At 37.8% G+C, this 21720-nt stretch overlaps 2 protein-coding genes across 4 annotated transcripts in view; both read left to right on the forward strand.

Moving 5' to 3' along the window:
• GOLT1B (golgi transport 1B) lies at positions 1 to 19970 on the forward strand. Of its 3 annotated transcripts, none has more exons than XR_016394880.1 (6): positions 1 to 185; positions 5293 to 5384; positions 6764 to 6942; positions 7789 to 7870; positions 10064 to 10884; positions 19368 to 19970. XR_016394880.1 is itself a non-coding variant. In XM_022577742.2 (5 exons), the coding sequence occupies exons 1-5, from the start codon at positions 5 to 7 to the stop codon at positions 10100 to 10102; spliced, it is 573 nt and encodes a 190-aa protein (XP_022433450.2). In that variant the 5' UTR covers positions 1 to 4; the 3' UTR covers positions 10103 to 12607. The 3 variants fall into 3 exon arrangements, 1 of the variants encoding a protein (XP_022433450.2); XR_016394881.1 differs by lacking the exon at positions 19368 to 19970 and adding an exon at positions 16642 to 19359; XM_022577742.2 differs by lacking the exon at positions 19368 to 19970 and having other exon boundaries at positions 10064 to 12607.
• The window catches only part of SPX (spexin hormone), a 14339-nt gene continuing 7137 nt past the window's right edge, over positions 14519 to 21720 (forward strand). Inside the window, exons 1-3 of the mRNA XM_089920076.1 lie at positions 14519 to 14553; positions 19865 to 20277; positions 21510 to 21593. Coding sequence (XP_089776202.1) covers positions 14519 to 14553; positions 19865 to 20277; positions 21510 to 21593 — 532 coding nt within the window. The remainder of the gene's footprint in view (positions 14554 to 19864; positions 20278 to 21509; positions 21594 to 21720) is intronic.

Here is a 21720-nt window from a genome sequence, read left to right on the forward strand (position 1 = left end):
GCCAATGGGGAACGGCTTTGAATTGGGGTGTGGGAGGCTGCGTGTTTCCGGAAGACGTGGCGGCTTTCGCCTGGGCTGTTTCCCGGCTTCGTTCTCTCGACTTTGCTTCACACCCTGGCCGCTCCGAGGTGCTATCGACGCCGCCCTCACCCTTGCAGCCATGATCTCCTTAACGGACACACAGAGTAAGTACCTGCTCCGAGGCCCCGCCTCGAGCCCCGGACACCCCTTCCTTGGGCTGGGTCTCGCCCGCCCGTCCCTCCGCCCTCCCGGGTCAATGAATGAAGCTCTGGAATGGGGGCGGCGGCCTGCGAGACAGAGCTAGGGCTGTGGGCGTCTGGAGGGCTGCCTGGAGGAACCGAGGGCTAGACTCGCGGTGGTGGACCTGGCCTGGGGGGAGAGTCGGTGGGATCTAGGGAGACGCCCTAGCTGGGGAGGGGGAGCTTTCGCCGAGCGTCTGTCTCGCACCGGGGTAGCGCAGCTCTCACTCCCAGGGAGATGGGCGCTTTGTTCCCGCGGGTGGCCACGAGAGAAAGTTTGATGCGCTGTGCCCGCAGCCCACTCTTGGGGACATTTCTGCACGTGACATGCTTGGGGTCCTCTACAAGTTACTGCTGGTTGTTTGGGAGGCTGAGTTTTAAATGTCATCTATGATAGGCTGTTTTTGAAAATGTGCTTACGCTTAAATATTTTGAGTATTTGCCTTTTGCCACTACTGGAAGCAACCTTTTAAAAGTCCCTTGAAACAACTTCACTTTTCTACCGGAGACTGTCTCCCCAATAGTAAACTCTGTGTTCAGTTAAACGATTTCTTTCGTTAATATTGTATATTGTGCTTTGGTGGCACGTTTTATTATTTTAGCATCTTTCTGCCTGCCACAGTTCTCCAGGCCTATCTTATCTCTATGATTAACATTGCTGTTTTCTTTTTCTATCAATATAAAATTTCCACTTTTCTATCCCTTTTTGTCAATCTTAATAATTTTGTATTTACATTTCTTCCAGTGCTTCCTATCTTTTTGATGGTCGTGATAGACTTTTTATCTCACTTTGTTTTATCTGCCACGCCTTTTTTTTTCTTATTTTAAATAACTTATTTGAATTTTAAAGATTTTAAGAACTAAACAGTCTGTTGAAATAAAAATAGAACTTCCTTTAAAAATGCCCTGTTTTAAAGTGGAGTCGTAAGGTTTGGATTCAAGTCATGGCTAACTTGAACTTCACCGAGCTGCTAATAACTCCTGCACACACTGCCACCCCAGTCAGGCTCCCTCCCTTCCTCAAATTGGACTGGGTCTGTACCTTGGATGCCCATTTTGGTCTGCGTGTTCTGATCAGAGAAAATATAAGTATAGTCCTTTTTTGTTTGGGGTTTTTGTTTGTTTTTTGTGGGATGTTTTGGTTTACTGTTATAATAAAAGTAGCCATTGTATATAATTGTATAAAAGCATCTTATTTCAGTTTACCGTGGGCTTTTATATAAATCGTTATCCTTAATTCTTATAAGAGCCCTGTAGAGCAAAGAGGAGTATGTCTCTTATAAATTAAAGGAGGCTCAAAAGAAATTCAGTGTATAATCATGAGGAAAGTGACAGAAACAAGACTTGATCCCAAGTCTTCTGGCTCAAAAACCTTTGTTCTTTTCACGGTACCCTACTAGCATCTAAGAAGACTTGCTATAAAGCTTATTTGAAATCTATCTTAGAATGATGAAATTGTTCCATAGCAAAAAGAGTTTCAACAGTAGATATTTATCCTTTAGAATTGTGCATTGATTGTTTTTTGAGAGACTGTGTAGAATATTCAGAGCCTATTTTCTTTATGATGCAGTGCTCTGTTGCTCTCAGTTGAAACCCAGAATTTAGCAGAATTGTATACATAAATTGCTAGGATTTATTTCTAATACTACTAATTACTCAGAGGAAGTACTTAATCTCTAATAGTTTTCCTATCTAACTTTCCTATCTTAGTCTGTGATTATTACATAGGTAAATATATGAACTGCTTATCCTGTGTGTAGAGATTCTTTTCTACTGAAGTCTTATAGGGACAAGTGCCTGATTTACATCCTTCCAAAAACCAAAACGAGGGGGTTGGGTTAGAATGTGGGCAGAATAAGAAGCATTCTCCTCACTTCATTAAATTGATGAGGAGGATGAAATTATGCTCTTTGCTGCGCATTTGCCAAGTGTTTTAGATAAGACAGTGGATCAGAACACAAAATGATTAGTGAACCAAAAGCTCTGTGGATTTCAAATGGTGTTTGTGTATGTGTTTAACTGTAGGAATCAGCCATCATTCAAGTGACTTGCCAAAATTATTCTGGGATCCTGATTCTGGAAGAGAAGTACCAGACCAAGTACTGATCATAGTAAATAGCAATTAAATTGTTTTAAGGAATTCTATGTTAGCACCCCCTACCTCACCCCACCCCCAAAAAACCCCACAAGATTTATTGAGGGGGCTGGAGTGGGGCAGTTCCTATGCTGCCTCTAAATCTTTACTTCATTATGTCACATTGCCTGAAATTCTACCATGGTGTTCAATTGAGTTCTTTATTGTGATATTTTTACTTTTTGAAAGGAATGGGCATAGTAAGAAAGACAATGCTGCCTTAAAATGTCTTAAATAAGATATCAAAGTGCTAACAGTGATTGTCATTGGATTAAGAACAGCTCTCCTTATCAAATTTCTACAATAAGCTTTTGATTTTAGATACATTTGTTTTATTAGACTGCTTTTATCAGATTATGCTTTAAAAACACGCATGTGGCCACGTGTGTGTGTGTGCCCGCGCGCACAAGCGGGAATGAAGGTTTGATAGTGCACAGAGGAAGATGTTTGTTTTACTGTGTATGATTCTGGTGGTGAGAGAGCAGCTCCAAGTAGGGCTTTAATAACCAGAGGGCTTGTGAATACATAGGCATAGGCAAGAATGGAATTCTGGAGGGGAGAAAATAACACAGCGAGGTCAGTTTGAGACTTTTGACCCATTCAGATCAGGGACTATTGGGCAATAACATGCTAGTGTCCGTTTTGGCAAAAATGTTACAGGCAACCCTCCCTTTCTGTACGACACAGGATAAAGTAGTGGGAGTGTTTTGGTTTCCCCTGTTATAGTTGTAAGATGTGGAGCCTGAAGACTGGATTTGAATTCTAGACGGACTCCACACCACACCCCCGTTCCTGCCTGCACCTGTCCCCCTCCACACGCACATTTGCTGATTCTGTGATCAAGGGTGAATTATTAATCTGAGTCTTCAGTTGCCCACATGAAACATGGGGCTGGTGCTACTTTTTAACACCCCAGTTTTGCTAAAGGAATTATGACATATTTGTATAAACATCTCATTAAATGTAAAACCATGTACAGACATTGTCCTTTTTCACTGCAGTCAATTTCATACTGACATCTCCTTAGTTATATTAGTAACAAACTAATTATATTAAACCTAAAAATGCTTCTCCCAGAAGTCCAGCCTACTCCAGTGCCCTTGAATTTCATTTAATCAAACATATTTAACCTGGCAAAAAAAATCTCTAGAATAATGTAATGATGCCTACCTTGCAGTAGTATGGGGAGGATTAAGTTCTGTAAGATACGTAAAGCACCTCGTAATGGGCAATTCATGGTAAATTCTCAATACATAGTAGGCATATTGCCATATAGTTTCCTTACTGATGAACAAACATCTCAAAATGTGTACATAATCATTAGGACAATTTGTGAAAAGATAGAAATGAGTTGTATTTAAATAACTCAGCTGCCAGTGACTAAATCCTAACTACTAAATAGTTATTTAATGGAATTGTCCTTGCTGTTTTGTCCATATTTTCCTGTAGGAAATTATGTCTGACACCTGAACAGTTATTTGGTTAAATTCTCCTAAAGCATTTAAGCATGAAGGTATGAGCCTCCAATTTTCATGAGAATTTGTGTCCGTGGAATACACTTACCAGTGTATTTATGGACAGGTACCCGAATTCTTTTAGACTAACTTTCGGAGAACAAGGCAGCTGGAATGGGAGGCAAGAGTTAACTGTAAATTGAGGTGAAGGATGTCGAAAAAGGCATAGGATGTAAATTTTCAACTCATCATAACATTTTACATGGCTTAAATTTTTAAGTAGCTGTGACTTAGATTTTAGCTCTCTGGAGCCGAGGCAAAAAAGTTAAGTAACAGATCAGAAATCACTATTGTGTATTTAAAATTGTGTTTCCCAAAATATGGCCGTTTCGGTCTGATTTATTATTTTATGCAGAGAGTGCTGCTAGGTAAAATAAGGATTGGCGACTGTTTCCTGAAATCAAAACTGAAATGATCAAGGAACTAATTTCGTGGATTGTGCTTTATAACGTTAGCAGAATAGTACAACTGTAGTCTTCGAAAGTTAAGACTCTTCAGACATAAAGATAAGTCTAGGGAGTGTAAAGGCAATAAAATTCTAGTTTTGTATAAAGAGTAACCGTAGACGTAAAAGCTTATACTTTGTCCGTCACTCTATACTCAGTACTTAGAACAGTTGCTGGCATTTAGGAGTTGATCAACAATTCTTTGTTTTTGAATGAAAAAGTAAAAACCCAGAATATTAATATTAGGTAAAACAATGTTCTTTGAAATGTTGGAGAGGTTATTTTAGGACTCTTAGACTAAATATGTGAATGGATGCATAGTTGAGAGAGACTTGTAGAAGATAAATCCATAACAAGCCATGAAGAAGTTAAAAGTCTGAAAATTAACTTTGGAGGAGACGGCTTCTTGACTCAAAGTCTCTCCTGTTGTCATTGTGAGAAGCAGTCTGTGCTGACCTCCCATAGCATTTCCAGTGGGTTAAGGAAGGAATTCGTTTTCAGAAGGGAAAGAAGGAACTGCAGGTATTGTGCATACAAATACTAGTCATGGAATATGAAAGGAGAAGAGGAGACAAAAGTGAACCCACATACTTATGTCTGATGCCAGAAGGGCTCTTGGGAGGGAAAAAATAGTAAAACCAAAGGTTTAGCTTCCTGATTTGTCTTTCTCTATTATGAATATGTTTGTGAGAAATGCTCTCTCTTATATAAGGATTAGAAATTCCCATTCATATTTTAAATTTTGGGAGTAATTTTCTGTTGTTAATTTAATTTGTTCTGGATCTTAACGAATGTCATTTTGTCACCCGGCAATGTTGGGGTCCTATTTCCTTATGTCAGTCAAAAGAAAAACTGAAAATTTTTTCTTGCTTAGTTTATGAGGATCTTAATGTAACTTTACTTTTGCTGTACCCTTAACCATATAACTTATATTGCAGAAATTGGAATGGGATTAACAGGATTTGGAGTGTTTTTCCTGTTCTTTGGAATGATTCTCTTTTTTGACAAAGCACTACTGGCTATTGGAAATGTGAGTTTTTCAATATATATTTTAACTAAATTCATAAGGAAGTTTTAACTACTAATGAATTATTGCCTGCTATGAAATCGGGGGGAAATAATTCACTGTTACTCATGTGAAGACTCCTGTTACATCCTCTGATTTCATCAGGGGTGGAACCTGTCAGCTTTCTGTTTAAATAAAAGATAAATGCTTAATGAAGTTTTCTAATTCCATAACTGCTCTGTTAAGTGTTTGCTATGTGATTTACAATAGATTAAATCAAGACTGCCTCAAATAGTTCAAAATAGATGACTTGATAGCCCCATGTCTTGGTAAATTTGTTAATGTTTTGACTTTACACATCTGAGATTTAACATTTGCTTAAATAGCATAGAATGAACAGATTTTTAAAAACCACTTAAACCTTTAAAAAATATATCTATATTAATAATTGACCTGCTAAGAAAGGTGTGTATATTGTTTATTTGGAATGTGTACTCTGTTGTCCATGTGTGAAGGCTGTGCAAGAGTTCTAGAAATAAATAATAACCCTTCTAAGAGGGCAATAAAGTCACTGAATAACGATAAAATATTTTTGAAGTGTATGTTAACATTGGGCTTTTAATTGGACATTGGAAAATATAAAGGGTAACAATTGTTCAAAATTAATGTTTTAATAAACAATAATATAAACAGCATTGGTATCTCAGAATGTGAAGCTTAGCCATTAGGCTTAATAAATACTTTTGTGAAATATTTTTCACTGAAGAATGGTTATGAAGAAAGGCAAGTATTGGGGAATAAAACCTGGGAAAACGCAGGCTTTTAGTCAATCACCATCTCTTGTCCATTGTCTGAAAACATACAAACTATAAGTATATTTGAGAGTGCATGGCAGTATTTCATTTCTGCTGCTCCCAGATTTCCGGAATTAATAAAACTAGGATCTTCTTGCTGGCTCTGCGTGGTTTCTTCTACTACCAACTGGGCCATGTCAGGTTTTCTCCCATCCATAGGAACTCCTATCACCCCTGATCAAGTTTTCAGAACCAGGAGTACCTTCGGTTGACATATTTACCTTCCCTCTCATCTGCTTGACTAAGCCCTCGCCATCTAGCTAAAGCCGGGAAGCCACTGAAGGAGCAGATGCTGCTGGGTGACACCTAATCTTTCTTTGTTTCTCTTTTCTTCATCTAATCAAGACAGAAGAGGACTGAACAGAGTGGGATAGAACTACAGCTTTAACGTGGTTCTGCCTCTTGGTGTGCATTGTAGTTTTCTCTGGCCAGTTGCTCACGTTAAAAGCCACATGTCTTTTTTATCATATTTAGCTTTGACCTTACCCCTTCAAACACATGCAGTGCATTTAACTGCTTTTTCTGTGTTACGTTTTCCTCCTCTTCTAGGTTTTATTTGTGGCTGGCTTGGCTTTTGTAATTGGTTTAGAAAGAACATTCAGATTCTTCTTCCAAAAACATAAAATGAAAGCTACAGGATTTTTCCTGGGTGGTGTATTTGTAGTCCTGATTGGTTGGCCTTTGATAGGCATGATCTTTGAAATTTATGGATTCTTTCTCTTGTTCAGGTAAGGCAACTATTTTATTGTTTCTCTTTCAGTAAACCATAATGTCATATAATTATTACAGAGACCCAGATGTGTTTATCAGATGCAGGTGATTGCTTATGTCAGGGTATAAATTATTTCATAAAGTATTTTCAATGCAATAAAATTTATTTTGTTGGCATTTTACGGCACTCTGTTTATGTTTGGTATTTTCATCAACCAGACAGTGATAGATAGATAGATAGATAGATAGATAGATAGATAGATAGATAGATAGACAGATAGGTAGATAGATAGATAGATAGATCCAGCATTTTAATATGTAGACCTGATGCTGTACAGTTACTGTCACTTGATGACACTTTCTTTAATGCATGTAGATATTAGAAAATTTTGGACCAAATACATTATGAGAGGTTTTGATCAGTTAATATTTTACAAATGCCACTTACCCAGTAAATAATAGTATGCAGTGTGAGAAAATACTTTCAAGTAAGTTGGTTTAATTATTTACTCAAGAAAGGTGTATCATTTGTCTTCTATCTGCCAAGCACCGTATTGCCCACAGGAAACAAACATTATTAAGTGCCAAATCTGCTTTAGAGAATCTCTCATTTCTAATATGGGAAATAGACTGTAAAGGTACCAGTAGGATGTAATAGTAATGCCATTATAGATGTTTATGCAGAATGTTATGAGCACAACTAAGGAAGGGATCAAATCCAGGGAGAGGTAAGAAATAACTGAATTTTGAAGTCTCTTAAAACATTCAAAACTTTAACAGGATCCTTTCTTTTTACATGGCTAACTGTTCATTTTGGTAATAGAGAATGTGTTCATTCTAAGAACTTTCTTCGCCTCTCGCAGGGGCTTCTTTCCTGTGGTTGTTGGATTTATTAGAAGAGTGCCAGTCCTTGGATCACTCTTGAATTTACCTGGAATTAGATCAGTAAGTAATCATATATTTAACAATATGTTTTTTAAACCATTAAAATAAATGTTCTCTGGGGAGAGGGACGGCTTGGGAGTTTGGGGTTAGCAGATGCAAACTATTATATATAGAATGAGTAAACAACAATGTCCTACTGTAGAGCACAGGGAATTATATTCAATATCAGGTGATAAACCATAATGGAAAAGAATATAAAAAAGAATGTGTATGTGTGTGTGTGTGTACACACACACACACACGTATAACTGAATCACTTTGCTGTATAGCAGAAATTAATACAACATTGTAAATCAACTATACTTCAATAATTTTTAAAAGTTTTTTAAATAAAATAAAAATTTTAAAGATAAATGCTGTCTGATGCTCTTTGTAGAAATTTGAGGAATTGATACATGATTGATAAGTTTTTTATTATGATATGAGTGGTTGCATCGCATAGATCGTGGTTACCATGAATACCAGAGAAAATAATCATTGCTAAACCTATAGAACCTGAAATTTGGTTTCACTGTATCCATTCTTAATGTTGTTCTCTCTTTTTTCATGGAAGTTGGATTGATGTGCTGTGCTGCCTTTCTCTTTGAGAGTTCAGGGCACTTTTCAATTAACTTTTATATGATCTCTAATTTTAGAAGCGATAATATAAAAGGACACCATTATTTCTTACAAATGTTTTCTCTCTTAGACTGTATCACCAAATGGAGTGCTTTAAGACAATTAAATAAAGCACTGTGATACTGGAAGTCAGATGATAAAATTCCATTCCTAGCTCTGTCCACGGTTAGAACAGTCTTGTCAAATCTGTTTCTCCAGGGTGGGCAGTCAACTTCTTAAAGTCGTTTGCAGACTTTTGTAGATGCTTCTAGAGAGGTAGTTCATAGCATTTATTGAATTCTCAGAGAGCTAAAGGATGGCTTACCCACTAAAAATAGGTACCACTATAAGCCTAATCTCATTTCCATCCTCAAATCAGAATCTTGCAGCCCAGATAACCTAGACATTTTTTGAAGTTACCTTTGGAGAGACAGTGTTGTGCTTTCTCTCCACCTAAATTTACCGTAAAATTCTAATGAATCCATGAGTGCTTTGAGAGCAACTTTTAGTTTCAGTGTGCCAATCGATCTATTTGCGATAATATAAAATGCTAGAACCTAGGCTTATAGGGGTATATCTTGATTTCATTTGCATTAATCCCCAAACTCATACAGTAGTCAATGTTGTTTATACCTAGAATGTCTTTTGAATGTACTAAAACTTCTAGTTATAGAGCTGTAATCATTAATCATGTCCTTAATTTAAGGATTCTTCAGTATTTGCATAAATGGACATCCAATACTATAAATCGTGTTTCCTATTATTATTACTTCATTATAATAAATGCTTAAGTAAAAATGTGAATAATGAAATGAAAGAAAGGGTTAGATGATTGCTAGATTTTGGTAGTGTTATATAGTCACTTGGGTTATATAACTTTTAATATCTTCACTAATTACTTTGTTTCAACATCTGTTTGCATCACCATCTGGAATGCTGAAGAAAGCCCAGTTGCTTTATATTTGGGGTGGAGTAACCAAAGTAAATAACCACTTAAATTAATGTGTGTTAAAACTTATGTTCCATAATTATCGATTTATGCTTGCATCATTAAGTCTCTTTTTAATGTCATTGCCACTTTCAGTCTGAAGTCCAGAATACACATTTAAAGTATTTTTAGTCAGTAGCTGTTGTTAATTATTGAACTTAATGGAGCTAAATCTGTTTGTTCAAAGACTACATAGGCCCAGAAGAGATCCACAATAATGGTCAGTTGAAATACCTTATTGGGTTCATTAATGCATGAATGGCTGACATTTCAGCTTTTTATTTTTTTACTTATTTTTGTTGAGTTAGCAGCGTTAACTTCATCTTATCCAATTTTTTAATTAATTGCATTGTGTTTCTTGTATTGCACCCTTAAAGTCATATGTGTAACATGTCATGCAGAAACAACTTATAGAAAAAAAAATTTTTTTATATACATTTATGTGTCAGAAGATGGTGGTGAGTAGTACTGGATTAATCGTTGTCAGTCATACCTTAAATTTCCACAAATCTTATAAAGCTGGGTTTTTTAATCAACATTTGAAGTGTTGATGTAATATTTTATAGTGCCCTAGGCTTTCATTTAATTATCTGTTTTTCTTCTTGCAGTTTGTAGATAAAGTCGGAGAAAGCAACAATATGGTATAACAACAAGTGAATTGAAGACTCATTTAAAATATTGTATTATTTATAAAATCCTTTGAAGAATATTCAGCACAAAATTAAATTACATGAAATAGCTTGTAATGTTCCTTACAGAAGTTTAAAACGTATAGCCTACAGAGTAGCAACAGCAGTTAACAAAGAAGCAGTGAAAACAGACTTCTAACCAAGTCATCTAAGAAGTCAGCAAGCAAACCGAAGGAGATGAAATCTATGTTACAATGCATATTGAAACTCTTGAAGGGGATTTTTACTGTTTTTCCACAATGTGTGAAACACAGCCATCCTTAGAGAACTGTAGTGCCTGTTTCTTTTCTTTTTATTTTGAAGATGCAAGCACACCCATAGGCATTTGCTTTTTAGAACTGTAATGTCCTCTGCAGCAGCGAAAATATTTCCAGTTGCACTGTGTCTCTGAAAGTGATGCATGAGTTAGATTGGATTATGTCATCGTGATATATTAAAACCAGGAAAACCCAGTGTCGATGTATGAATCACTTTTTTTCTTTTTTCTTTTTTTTTTTCTTTTTTTTTTGGTAAACGTATGGTTAAAATAAAACTTTTGTGGTTCTTCTGAATCTTAATATTTTAAAGCCAGATGAAAATCTGAACTAGATATTCTTTGTTGGAATATGCAAAGGTCATTCTTTACTAGCTTGTAGTTTCTAAGTTATAGCTGACTCAGCACTTTTTCTTTCAGGAACACATTCTGGAAGTCCTCATACTTCTTGGGACTCTCACGTGAGCATCTGTATCTTTCATGACATGTAAGCATTTAACAAAAAAAGCATTCTTGGTGATGTAGGAGTCTGTTACCTAGCTCATTTCATTGAATAGTTTGTTACTTAAGATACTACATGATGCAACCCAAATGGATATTTCCATGTTGTGATCCAGTTTTTCTTTTTCTTTTATTTTTTACAATTTAGCGGCGATTTATTATTTTGCTTTTCATAAAATTACTACTGGTAATATTTACTTTAAGATGTACCGTGTTAAAAGGTTAAACTTACAGCTGTTTTTTAAGGGCTATTTACATAAGCCAAGTTTTCCCTTTTCAGCTTTTTTCATAACAAAAATCAATATGCATAATGTGTGTTTCATATGATCACTCTTCATTTGACTTCATGGAGAGAATATCTGAGTTCACATACTAAGTTATTTTACTGTAATTAAACTGGCTATAGTTCTGAAAAACATGACACTACAAAAATGACGTGTTGTCTTTTCTACTGTTGCTGCTTGACAGGCAGTAGGAAACAGTAGTTGTTTCTTCATTAGTAGTTTTCCAAGGTGGCACCCTTTTGATAGATGTAGGAAGACATTTCAAGAGTCATAGTACTGTTTGTTTTACCACTAATGATTATACTATTTACTCTTTTTTTTAACAATTGCAAAGCTTTTTAATGTATAAAATCATAATTGCAATTTGTGATTTTTATTGACAAATGTGTCTACAAAATATATTACAGCCTATGTTATTTTTAGTTAAATCTCTTGATGCACAGAGAAGTTCCAACCTTGCTCATCTAAAGAAGGAAGGACTTGGTAGATAGTCTAATGGTTCAGCCTTGTGGATTACTGTCTTTTTGGTACTGGCATTTGACTTATAATCTGTGAAAACAGATGATATTGACAAAATGAGACTCCTACCTCAATAGTTCATGGAATAATAAGAAACCTAGTGTTGTGTCTAATGTTCTTCAAAAAAGTAATATCCTCACTTGGAGAGTGTCAAATATATACATATTTTGGGGATTGACTTATACAAGTTGCCCTGTAGGACTCTGTTATACATATTTTTGACTGACCCGTATTATTTACAGGGGCTAGATAATTCTACCTTTTTAAAGCAAGAACAGTATCTGTTAATGTATGGAACATCTGTATTATTTAGCTCCTTTGTAGACATGAATTTCTATCAAAATGTTCTTTGCACTGTAACAGAGATCTCTTTTTCAGCAATCTTATTTCAGAAAGCATTATTAGAAATGTGTAAAGGATGTGATAATCTCCCAGTCCTTAGTAAGAGTGAGAGGCTTGGAGCAGTTTTCAGTTTTAAATGAGTCCACAGTTTATCTCAAATGTGAGTTTGGGACTGCTTGGCAGCATTGTATGTTTCTTATTCAGAACCATTGATGAGGCTCTATTTTTAAACATACTTGTCTTCTGACAGAAAGGACTGTACATCATATTGTTTCTTCCTTTCCAAAATTAGCCTTCTGTCTTCGTGACAAAAAACATTCTCTGATTATTGCTATAAAGACGGAGGGGAAGGTCTAATACTACTTAGCCTTAAGTGTTTCTGGCATTGTTCAAATGTATTTTCTGTAAACAGAAACCTATTTGGAATGTTTTCCTTTTCCCCTTATAAATTGTAATTCCTGGAATACTGCTGCTTTTAAAAGTCTCACAGATTATATGATCTAACAGTTGAATATTGTAAATACACTTGTCTTACTTCTCAATAAAAGGGTACTTTTCTATTAACTGGTGGTTGTCTCAACTTGGGCTGCTATAACAAAATTCCATAGACTGGCTTACACAACAGATGTTTATTTCTCATGGTTCTGCATCCTGGGAAGTCCAAAATGAAGGTGCTGGCAGATTCAGTTCCTGGAGAGGGCCCTCTTCCTGGCTTGCAGACAGCTGCCTTCTCACTGTGTCCTCACATGGCAGAGAAAAAGAGAAGGAACAAGTTCTCATCTCTCTCCTAATAAGGACACGAATCCCTTAATGAGGAGCCCCATCTTGATAATCTCATCTAAACCTAATTACCTCCCAAAGGCCCACTCTCAAATACCATGATGTTGGGGGTTAGGGTTTCAACATGTGAATTTGGAGGGAACACATTCAATCCATAACAATGGTCAGATGTATTTTTATTAAGAAATTCTAAAACTTTAGCATTGCACAATAACCCACCTCCTGTTTTGTTTTAACATCTTCATTGGAGTATAATTGCTTTACAATGGTGTGTTAGTTTCTGCTTTATAACGAAGTGAATCAACTATACATATACATATATCCCCATATCTCCTCCCTCTTGCATCTCCCTCCCACCCTCCCTATCCCACTCCTCTAGGTGGTCACAAAGTACCGAGCTGGTCTCCCTGTGCTATGCGGCTGCTTCCCACTAGCTATCTATTTTACATTTGGTAGTGTATATATGTCCATGCCACTCTCTCACTTCGCCCCAGTTTACCCTTCCCCCTCCCCGTGTCCTCCAGCCCATTCTCTATGTCTGCGTCTTTATTCCTGTCCTGCCCCTAGGTTCTTCAGAACCATTTTTTTTTTTTAGATTCTATATATATGTGTTAGCATATGGTATTTGTTTTTCTCTTTCTGACTTACTTCACTCTGTTTGACAGTGTCTAAGTCCATCCATCTCACTACAGATGACTCAATTTCGTTTCTTTGTATGGCTGAGTAATACTCCATTGTGTATATGTGCCACATCTTTATCCATTCATCTGTCGATGGACACTTAGGTTGCTTCCATGTCCTGCAATGAACATGTGGTACATGACTCTTTGGATTATGGTTTTCTCAGGGTATATGCCCAGTAGTGGGATTGCTGGGTCATAACCTCGTGTTTTTTAAATTAGCCTTATATGCAGTTTTCTTTTTTATATAATGGTCACATCTTCCATATCCAAACTGTTTAAATGTAATCATAAATAGAAATAAACTTCAGGTAAAAAAGTGAGCAGTGAATTTAGAAATTAGTGGAGAAATGCTTAATGATTTTTTCTCTACATGGAAGGAATATATAATACTTAAGTATTTGTGACTTAAATAAAATCACTTAACGTCTGCAATGTTTTGATCTTATACTTTAGTAAGGCTGAAAACCACTGGCCAAATCTACCAGTTAAGGTACCCAATAAGTATTTGTTGAATCCAATCATTAAACTGTAAGTCTTGACTATTGTCGGGTGAATCTGTTTTTAAATACAGTATCCAGCACATCTTTCTAACGTTGTCCTCTGGGCTGAAAGCTTCCAACTTCTGCTCTTCTGCTACTTGTATCCATATAGGAGGTTGAACATAGAAATGGCGTCCCCAAATCCTTCATCGACTGACACATTTTCATGGTCTTACCTTTACCAACTCTAAGACCTATTAAAAGGTCACCTCTGTTTGACTGACTAGACCAAAACAGCTGGCCCTTCCTGTCCTCTCCTAGAACCTGCCAATTGTTTTGTGGTATTTACATGGTTTGCGAAAAGACATTCTTAAAGTTCAAAGCCTTAAGTAAAGGACAGTAAAGACACTGGCCAATGAGTGGAGAGCTTTATTTTGGATAGCAGGCCTTCTCAGTGTCCCTAAATCTCCTCCTAAAACTGGTAGCCCTTTGGGGAAATTACTTCTTCCACCCCTTTGTGAGACAACTGGCCTATGGGGCTGACTGGCCTTCAGAGAATAAAGCCAAAGTAGGACTTGAACCCAATGACCTCATCATCCTGTACCCTCTATTCTGTTATCAGAGAGTAATTTGGATACTTGAGTATCTCAATAGCCATATTGTCCAGGTAATCTTACCCAAGATAGGAGCTGTTTGACAAAGAGGAATATCACGTGATAGCACTTATGTGTGATTTCTAAAAAACTGATAGAAACAAACTTAAAACAGAAATAGACTCACAGACATTGAAAACAAACTTACGGTTACCAAAGCAGAAGGGGGGGGTAGGTAAATTAGGAATTTTGGATTAACAGATACATACTACTATGTATAAAATAGATAAACAACAAAGACCTACTGTATAGCACAGGGAACTATAGTCAATATCTTGAAATAACATATAATGGAAAAGAATCTGAAAAAATGTTTTATATATATATAACTGAAATACTTTGCTGTGTACCTGAAACTAACACAACATTGTAAATCAACTATACTTCGATTTAAAAATGTATAAATAAAGTTTAAAAATAATTTTTTAAAAAGATAGCTGTTTTCTGTGTGAACACAATCTGACCTTGTAAGAATGCAGTTTAAACTGTGACAGTATTTTTTAAATGGGGCTTGGGCACGCTCCAGTCAACTAGAAGAATTCAGATAACATCAGTGATGCAGGCAAAATGATCTCCATTAAATATGCCTTTAAAAAAGGTTTTGGATCCAATTTGTACAGTACCCACTGCCGGGCCATCATATCAGCAGAATAAAATTTACTGGTTTTATGCAACAACTGTTTTTTTCTCAAAAAGTCACTTTTCTTAGCCAATCTTTAGGTTTAGACCTGTAAAAATCTTAAAATATTGTGAATTTAACAAAAACATTTGATTGGGAGTCAATGCCCTTTTAGAACAAACAAATTCTGGCATGTTACTTTTGATAAGACTACAATATTGATAATATGTCAAAGCCATTCTGCTCACTTGTGCATATTATGCTGAAAATGGCAGCTTTGACGTAAAACATCTGTTTGTGAATTCATTAGCGAAACTGTTACAGACAAATCACGTTAATTATATTTTCCTTAAGATTGTAAATGCAAATCACAGTTTGGCAATTTATTTTCCCGTCCCTCTTTCTAAAACCTTTGTGTGTTTTCGGTATGGAGAGGGGGAAAAGACATTTTAGTTGTTTGTTAGGGTTAACCTAATAACTGGGTTTCACTTCTGAATTGTTTTAAAATATAAACACATGCATAATCTTTCTTCTGTGGCTTTTTTTTTGGAAGTTGTTACAATCCTTTGAAATTAAATTCTAATATCCTAAAACGTAATATTTAAAGGAATATTGATTTTCTTTAGATATGGTGAAAACCTTTTAGTCCTTAGTTTTTATCTTCCTCCTCTCCTAAAACAGTGGAAAACACTACATTCATGGTTCTGGCTCCTTCTTGCTGTACTTATTCTTTAAAAGGAGTAAATATTCCTCAAGTTTCTACCTACAAACTACTTTCTATATTTCATTCTCATTTACTAACCAGATCTCAGTTTTCTTGGCCGCACATGATCGACAATTCCAAACATCAAATGCCCAAACCCCAGTCTCTCTTAGACAAGTGTTTACTGGTAGATAGCATCACCCCTCAAACTTAAGTCCCAAACTAAACTCATCTAGTCCCTCTCCATTATCCCTGATGTTTCTATTGTTAACCATTCTCCCAGCCATGTAGACTCTAAGCGTTAGTTGTTTTTTTTTTATCACTTTTTATATCCTATAAGCTTTACTACTCAAAATGTCCAAGGATTAGTAGACTAGCATTCATTAGCATCACTTGAGAGTTTAGTACAAATGCAGACTCTCAGGTCCCACCCCAGCTATAATGAATCAGAATGTGCATTTTAACAAGATTCCCAGGTGATTCAAAAGCGCATTAATACCTGCGGAGCACTGCTCTAACATTCCGAAGAAAGTGACCATCTCTCTCATCCATGGTACTTTAGCATATGGTGGCCACTCTGGTCCTTGTTCACTGTCTGCCTGTGTATAGAACTGTTTCAACTGGATATTGACAAATTTGGGTCCTATTTTTCTTGCCTTCCACAAACTCCCTTTTTTGCAGTTCTCTTTCCACATCATCAATTTCTCCTTCTCTGCTGATCATCCCCATCAGCACACGTGTTCTGCAAATGGTCATCAAAAGAAACCAACAAACCTGGTCGATTTAAGCAAAAGAGGACTTTATTAAAAGGACAGTGCGGTTAGTATCACTATTCCTCTAGCACTGGATGCTGGTGTCTGTCACTAGCATTGTAGCCAGGATTGCCCCCACAAACTCAAGCATCCTACAACCAGTGCTGCACTAGAAAGTATTTCTCCTACTCCCCACTTTCTTCCCTCCCCAGCTCCAGACGAGTGGGTACGTCTGATTGGTGAAGCCTGCCTCATGCCCACACTCTACCCGATAGGGAGGCTGGTAAAGACTGTCTAGCATTTTCAGCTTCTACAATACAAGGAAGATGCTGCCTCCCACCAAGAATCATAATTTATAGTTTAGGGAATTTCCAAAGTTCCCTAAAATTGAAAGGATTCAGATTTGCTGCAAAGCTAAAAAAAAAAAAAAAAAAAAAATAGCCTGCTTCCACCACACTTACATTTTTTTTAAAGTTCATTTTCCTTTCCCCCTTTTGGTGAAATTTCTCAAAAAGGTTGTCCACACTTGTCCTTATTTCCTCATATCCTATTCAACCCATCCCAGTCTAGCTTCTGTCCTCAAAAGCCATCATATTCTCAAATCCAGCAGACACTTCTTAGCTCACATCAGTTTAACCTTTCAATTGTTATTGGATAGTCTCCCAGCTCCCATGGCCTCATTATCCTGGAATTTCTTTCTTTCCGACTGCTTCAGTTCAGCTTCCTTTGCTGACTTTCCCTCTGCTCAATCTCTGTAGGTTTGTTCTCAGAACTCTATCTCTTCCTCTCTTTAACTCCATTCACTCCCTAAGTATTTTTTCAATCCCAATTTTTTCCTGTCTTAAAATTCTCAAGATTCTTAAATTTGATAATTCCTGCCTTTAGAAAAAAAATCTATAGGCTGGTGACCTGTTTGCTGAGCTCTAGAGTTTACATCTGCAACTGCCTACTTCACATTTCTCCTTGGATGTCTAATATACATTTTAATTTTAATATGTCCAAAGGCAACTCTTTATTTCCCTCTCTTAACTGCTTCTTTATGAAGTCTCTCCAATTTCAATAAAGAGTTTCATCATTCACCCATTGATTAAACCAAAAATCTAAGAGTCATCCTTGATTTATTTTTCTTAAACTCTCATATACGGTTTATCCACAAGTCCATGTTTTCTGCCTTCCAAATTCATTACAGCTCTCCATTCCTTGCAAGGACTCCCCTAGTCTAAGCCATCATCATCTTTTGCTTACAACCAAGTTGCCATTTCTTACTCTCCAACCTCAATTTACAGTGTCCTCCCCTGACACCCACACAGCTTTGGCTCCATTGGTCTCCTTCCTGTTCTTCAAACAAGCCAAGCTCCTTGCCATCCCAAGATTTTGTATTTTTCTTCTGCCTGAGAATGTCAGCAATACTGATTCCCACCCCAGTTTATCCCATGTCTGACTCCACCTTATCTTTCCAGACCCCCTTTTATTCTTACCTTCCCTAAAGTAGCCCACCACTTACCTTATCACATCATTTTGCTTACTTTTCCTTTATAAAGCATTTTAAAATTCTGTAATTACCTTATTTACCGGTTTGGAGTGTTTCCCCCCTGACTAGAAGATAAGCATGGTCAAAGCAGAGACTTGTCTTTTTAATACATGGCTGTGCCCCTTGAACTAAAAGGAAGGATGTCTGTTACATAGTAGGCATTCCATAAATATTTGTTAAATAATTGAATGGATAATTAAGTGAATGACTGATGTCAAAATCCATTGAGATTCCCTAACCTTTTCATTTCTACCCAAATGATTCATCTTTACTCACCGGTGTTAGCTTGATAGCTAGTTAGTTACCCAAGACAAGTTTTCTTACTTTGTTCATTTACTTTTGATTCTGCCTCGGGTTATTAATCATTTTCAATAATAATAATAATAATAATACTGCCTTGGGAAGCTAATAGGGAAATCAAAGGTCATGATGCTGATATTTTCAGAATATCTCCTGGCTGATGTGGACAGTAAATGATATTCACCCATCAATCATTCCCCTGCTTCCTGCAACTGAATCTCCCTGGAGGAGTCATCAGATCCTCTCAATCTTGAAGACTGACAGGAAGTCCCTGTGGACACTAGCTCTATGCAAAATCAGGAGGGATCCTTGACCCTAAGATTTAAAAGCCCCACCTTCAGAACAAAATTAGAAAACTCAGAGGTTAAGTTATAGTTATTGCAGCTTCTGGAAAGGTGTAGAACATGAAGGTAAGTAAAGGTTTTATATACTTGAGTTTTTTTAGCTATTTTATAAAAAAGTTGTATAGCTTTTTACCTCTTTTATGTTTAATAAGTGTTTCAGAGGCTAAAGGATAGTTAAACGTTATGCCTTTAAAATATCAGAATCATTTGATTTTACAAAGAAAAAGTTTCACTAGTTCACCCAAATCCTCATCTGGGTTAAATAATAAAAATAATATATTTCTAATTAATTGTTTTTAAAAAAGAACTCTTTGTGGATAAACTAGACGATAAACTGGGGAACCCCCTTCTGCCCCACCCTCTGAGCGCTAAAACAGAACATAGCAAAAAGTAAGGGATTTGTAATTGTCCAGGCGCCAGGGAAGGAAGCAGAAGATCCTATAGAGGCATAGAAACGACTTCTTTGATCTTTTCATACAGGGATTCAGAAGTCTGGTGGTAACAACCTTGACTCTTTTCCTGGTGTTTTCTTTCATGGGAAATTCGAACAGTGCTCCGCAGGTAATCAAACGCAAAAATTGGGACTCCACGCGCTGTGTGCCTGCCTGCCTTCCTTCCTTCCTTCCTCCCTCTCTCTTTCTCTCAATTTCTTCCCTTCTTTTCCTAATATCTTCTCCCTCCTTCCTTCCCTTCCCTTTCTTTCTTTCCCTCCCCTCCCTTCTTTTTTTTCCTAATAGTGGGCTGGGCAGCAACGCCTTACTAACTGCTTTCCTCTTCTCCCCGGGTTATAGAGACTCTTTGAGAGAAGGAATTGGACTCCACAAGCTATGCTCTACCTGAAGGGTGCACGTACGTTCCAAACACTTTGCTCTTCCGACAGCAATAGAGGGAGATCCGTAGGGGTGCATGAATCGGTGGGATAGATGTAGAGCTGTGGGGAGAGAATCCTATCGAGTTTGTTCCCATAAATAATCGAGGTCATCCTGGTCTCAGTTAATCAAGGAGAAAGGTTGGTGGGCGGGGGTAGATGATCAGAAATCCTCCACCCTAAACCGGAGGGTTGCTGGCTCTTGCCCAAAGGGAGACTGGGATTTCCAGGGACACACCGCCCCACCCTGGCTGGTGAGCGAGATCGCCGCCCCCTCCGAAGCTCACTCGGGGGCCCGGGGGCGGGGGGCGTGCGGACTTTACCCGTGGTCTCCTCCCTCATCCGCGCCGGCGCCCCAACCCGGGCAGTTCCGCGCGCACCGGGCCCCGCCCGCTTCCGACCCCGGAACCCCGATCGATCGGGCCGGGTGGGCGCTGAGCCCGTGTCTCGCCTTGGCAGAGGGGCGCCGCTTCATCTCCGACCAGAGCCGGAGGAAGGACCTCGCCGACCGGCCGCCGCCCGGTGAGTGCGCGGGGGTGAGGGAGCCGCGGGCTACAGAGGACCGCGCAGGACCGGAGGGGCGCGCTCCGCCTCCAAGACTGGCCCGTGGGCCTTCCCGGGGGAGAGCCGGCCCCGCCCGGCGCCGGGAGCTGGGGATCGCAAGGCCCCGCCAGTATGGAGGTGGGCGGCGGGGGCCGGGGTTCCGCTCCCGGGCGTCAGGATGGATATGAGAGCTGTGCGCCTGCCCCGTCCGAGAAATGGGCCTCCCGTTTAGGGCATGATCTTTACAAGATTTCTCTTAAACGCTGTTGTTGTTGCCAATGTTGGTATCATCATCATTATTAAAATGGTGATTTGCCTCAAAACTTCAAACAGCTCTATTATATTACTAAAAAGAACTATCAAAAGGTTCAAAACCAGAAATAGTGAAGAAGTGGGAGCCTTTAAGGATGGAGCCAGAGACTGTTTGATGATAAACCTTTCCATGCCATTGGATTTAAAAATAACAATACCATTCATTTTGATAAACGTTCAAGATTGTTAAAAATACCAAGTAGACTCATTTTGAAAAATACCAAACACGGTGTTGAGCACATAGGTGCCTATCAAATTTTTGTTTACCTTCTTCAAGCCTGCAGTGTAATTAACCTTTTTTTTTTTTTTTTTTTACCGTAGGAGGGTAAGTTTTGTTTTCCCACTTCAGCAGCTCCCAAATTAAAAATCATGGTTTGTGTTGAATCAGGACCGTTTGTCTTCTGTCAGCTTAGATTTGAAATAGTTTTGAATATTTTGTAGTTTCTCCTTCAGTCAAATAATTGATTTACATGTGGCCAAGAAGGTAGATTATTTTCTCAAAGTGCTTTGGAAGGAACAAGAGAGAAGATAGTCCAGGCTCCAGGCAGGGTCCCATCTAAACCTTTCAGCCCAGACATCCCATTTTAAGCTCTGAGGGGGAAATTTCTCATGGGTTCTTTATCTTAATCCTCCTTGCTTTCATGAAATTCTCTGTAGTATATAGTTTAAATTTTCTTCCATTCCCTGTAATACACAACATAACCAGTTGTAAGCAATGCCTAAGGGAAGTGTGAAATGTTTCAACTTGTAAAAATCATTCTGTGTAAGGGGCTCTTTGCTGAGGGATCACAGAGGTATTTCACAGAGATTTTCTAGTATTATAGCATACTGGAATAGGATTTATCTATATGAATATTTAAATGCTAATAGAATCTGTATTTATTTTTTCGTTTCTCCAGAAAGACGAAGCCCAAATCCCCAACTACTAACTCTTCCAGAGGCAGCAGCTGTGCTATTGGCTTCCTTGCAGAAACTGCAAGAAGGTATAATTATAGTGACCTCTTTTAACTGCAGGACAGGGAAGCTTTGAGTGCTTTGGGCATTCTGTGTTGAGTACAATGAAGTTGCTTTTATTTATTCAGATTTTTAAAAATAATTAACGGTTGCCCA

This window comes from Delphinapterus leucas, chromosome 11, assembly GCF_059928025.1.
Source record: "Delphinapterus leucas isolate spDelLeu-1000000601 "Yukka" chromosome 11, BTC_Dleu_Yukka2, whole genome shotgun sequence".
NCBI classification, from domain to species: domain Eukaryota; kingdom Metazoa; phylum Chordata; class Mammalia; order Artiodactyla; family Monodontidae; genus Delphinapterus; species Delphinapterus leucas.

What these genes read in the sequence shown, in the direction of transcription:
- GOLT1B (XM_022577742.2), top strand. Translation starts at nt 5, where the DNA reads ATGGGGAACGGCTTTGAATTGGGGTGTGGGAGGCTGCGTGTTTCCGGA. An exon ending in CACTACTGGCTATTGGAAAT is followed by an intron (nt 5,385 to 6,763) that starts GTGAGTTTTTCA and finishes CTCCTCTTCTAG; the next exon opens with GTTTTATTTGTGGCTGGCTT. An exon ending in GGATTCTTTCTCTTGTTCAG is followed by an intron (nt 6,943 to 7,788) that starts GTAAGGCAACTA and finishes CGCCTCTCGCAG; the next exon opens with GGGCTTCTTTCCTGTGGTTG.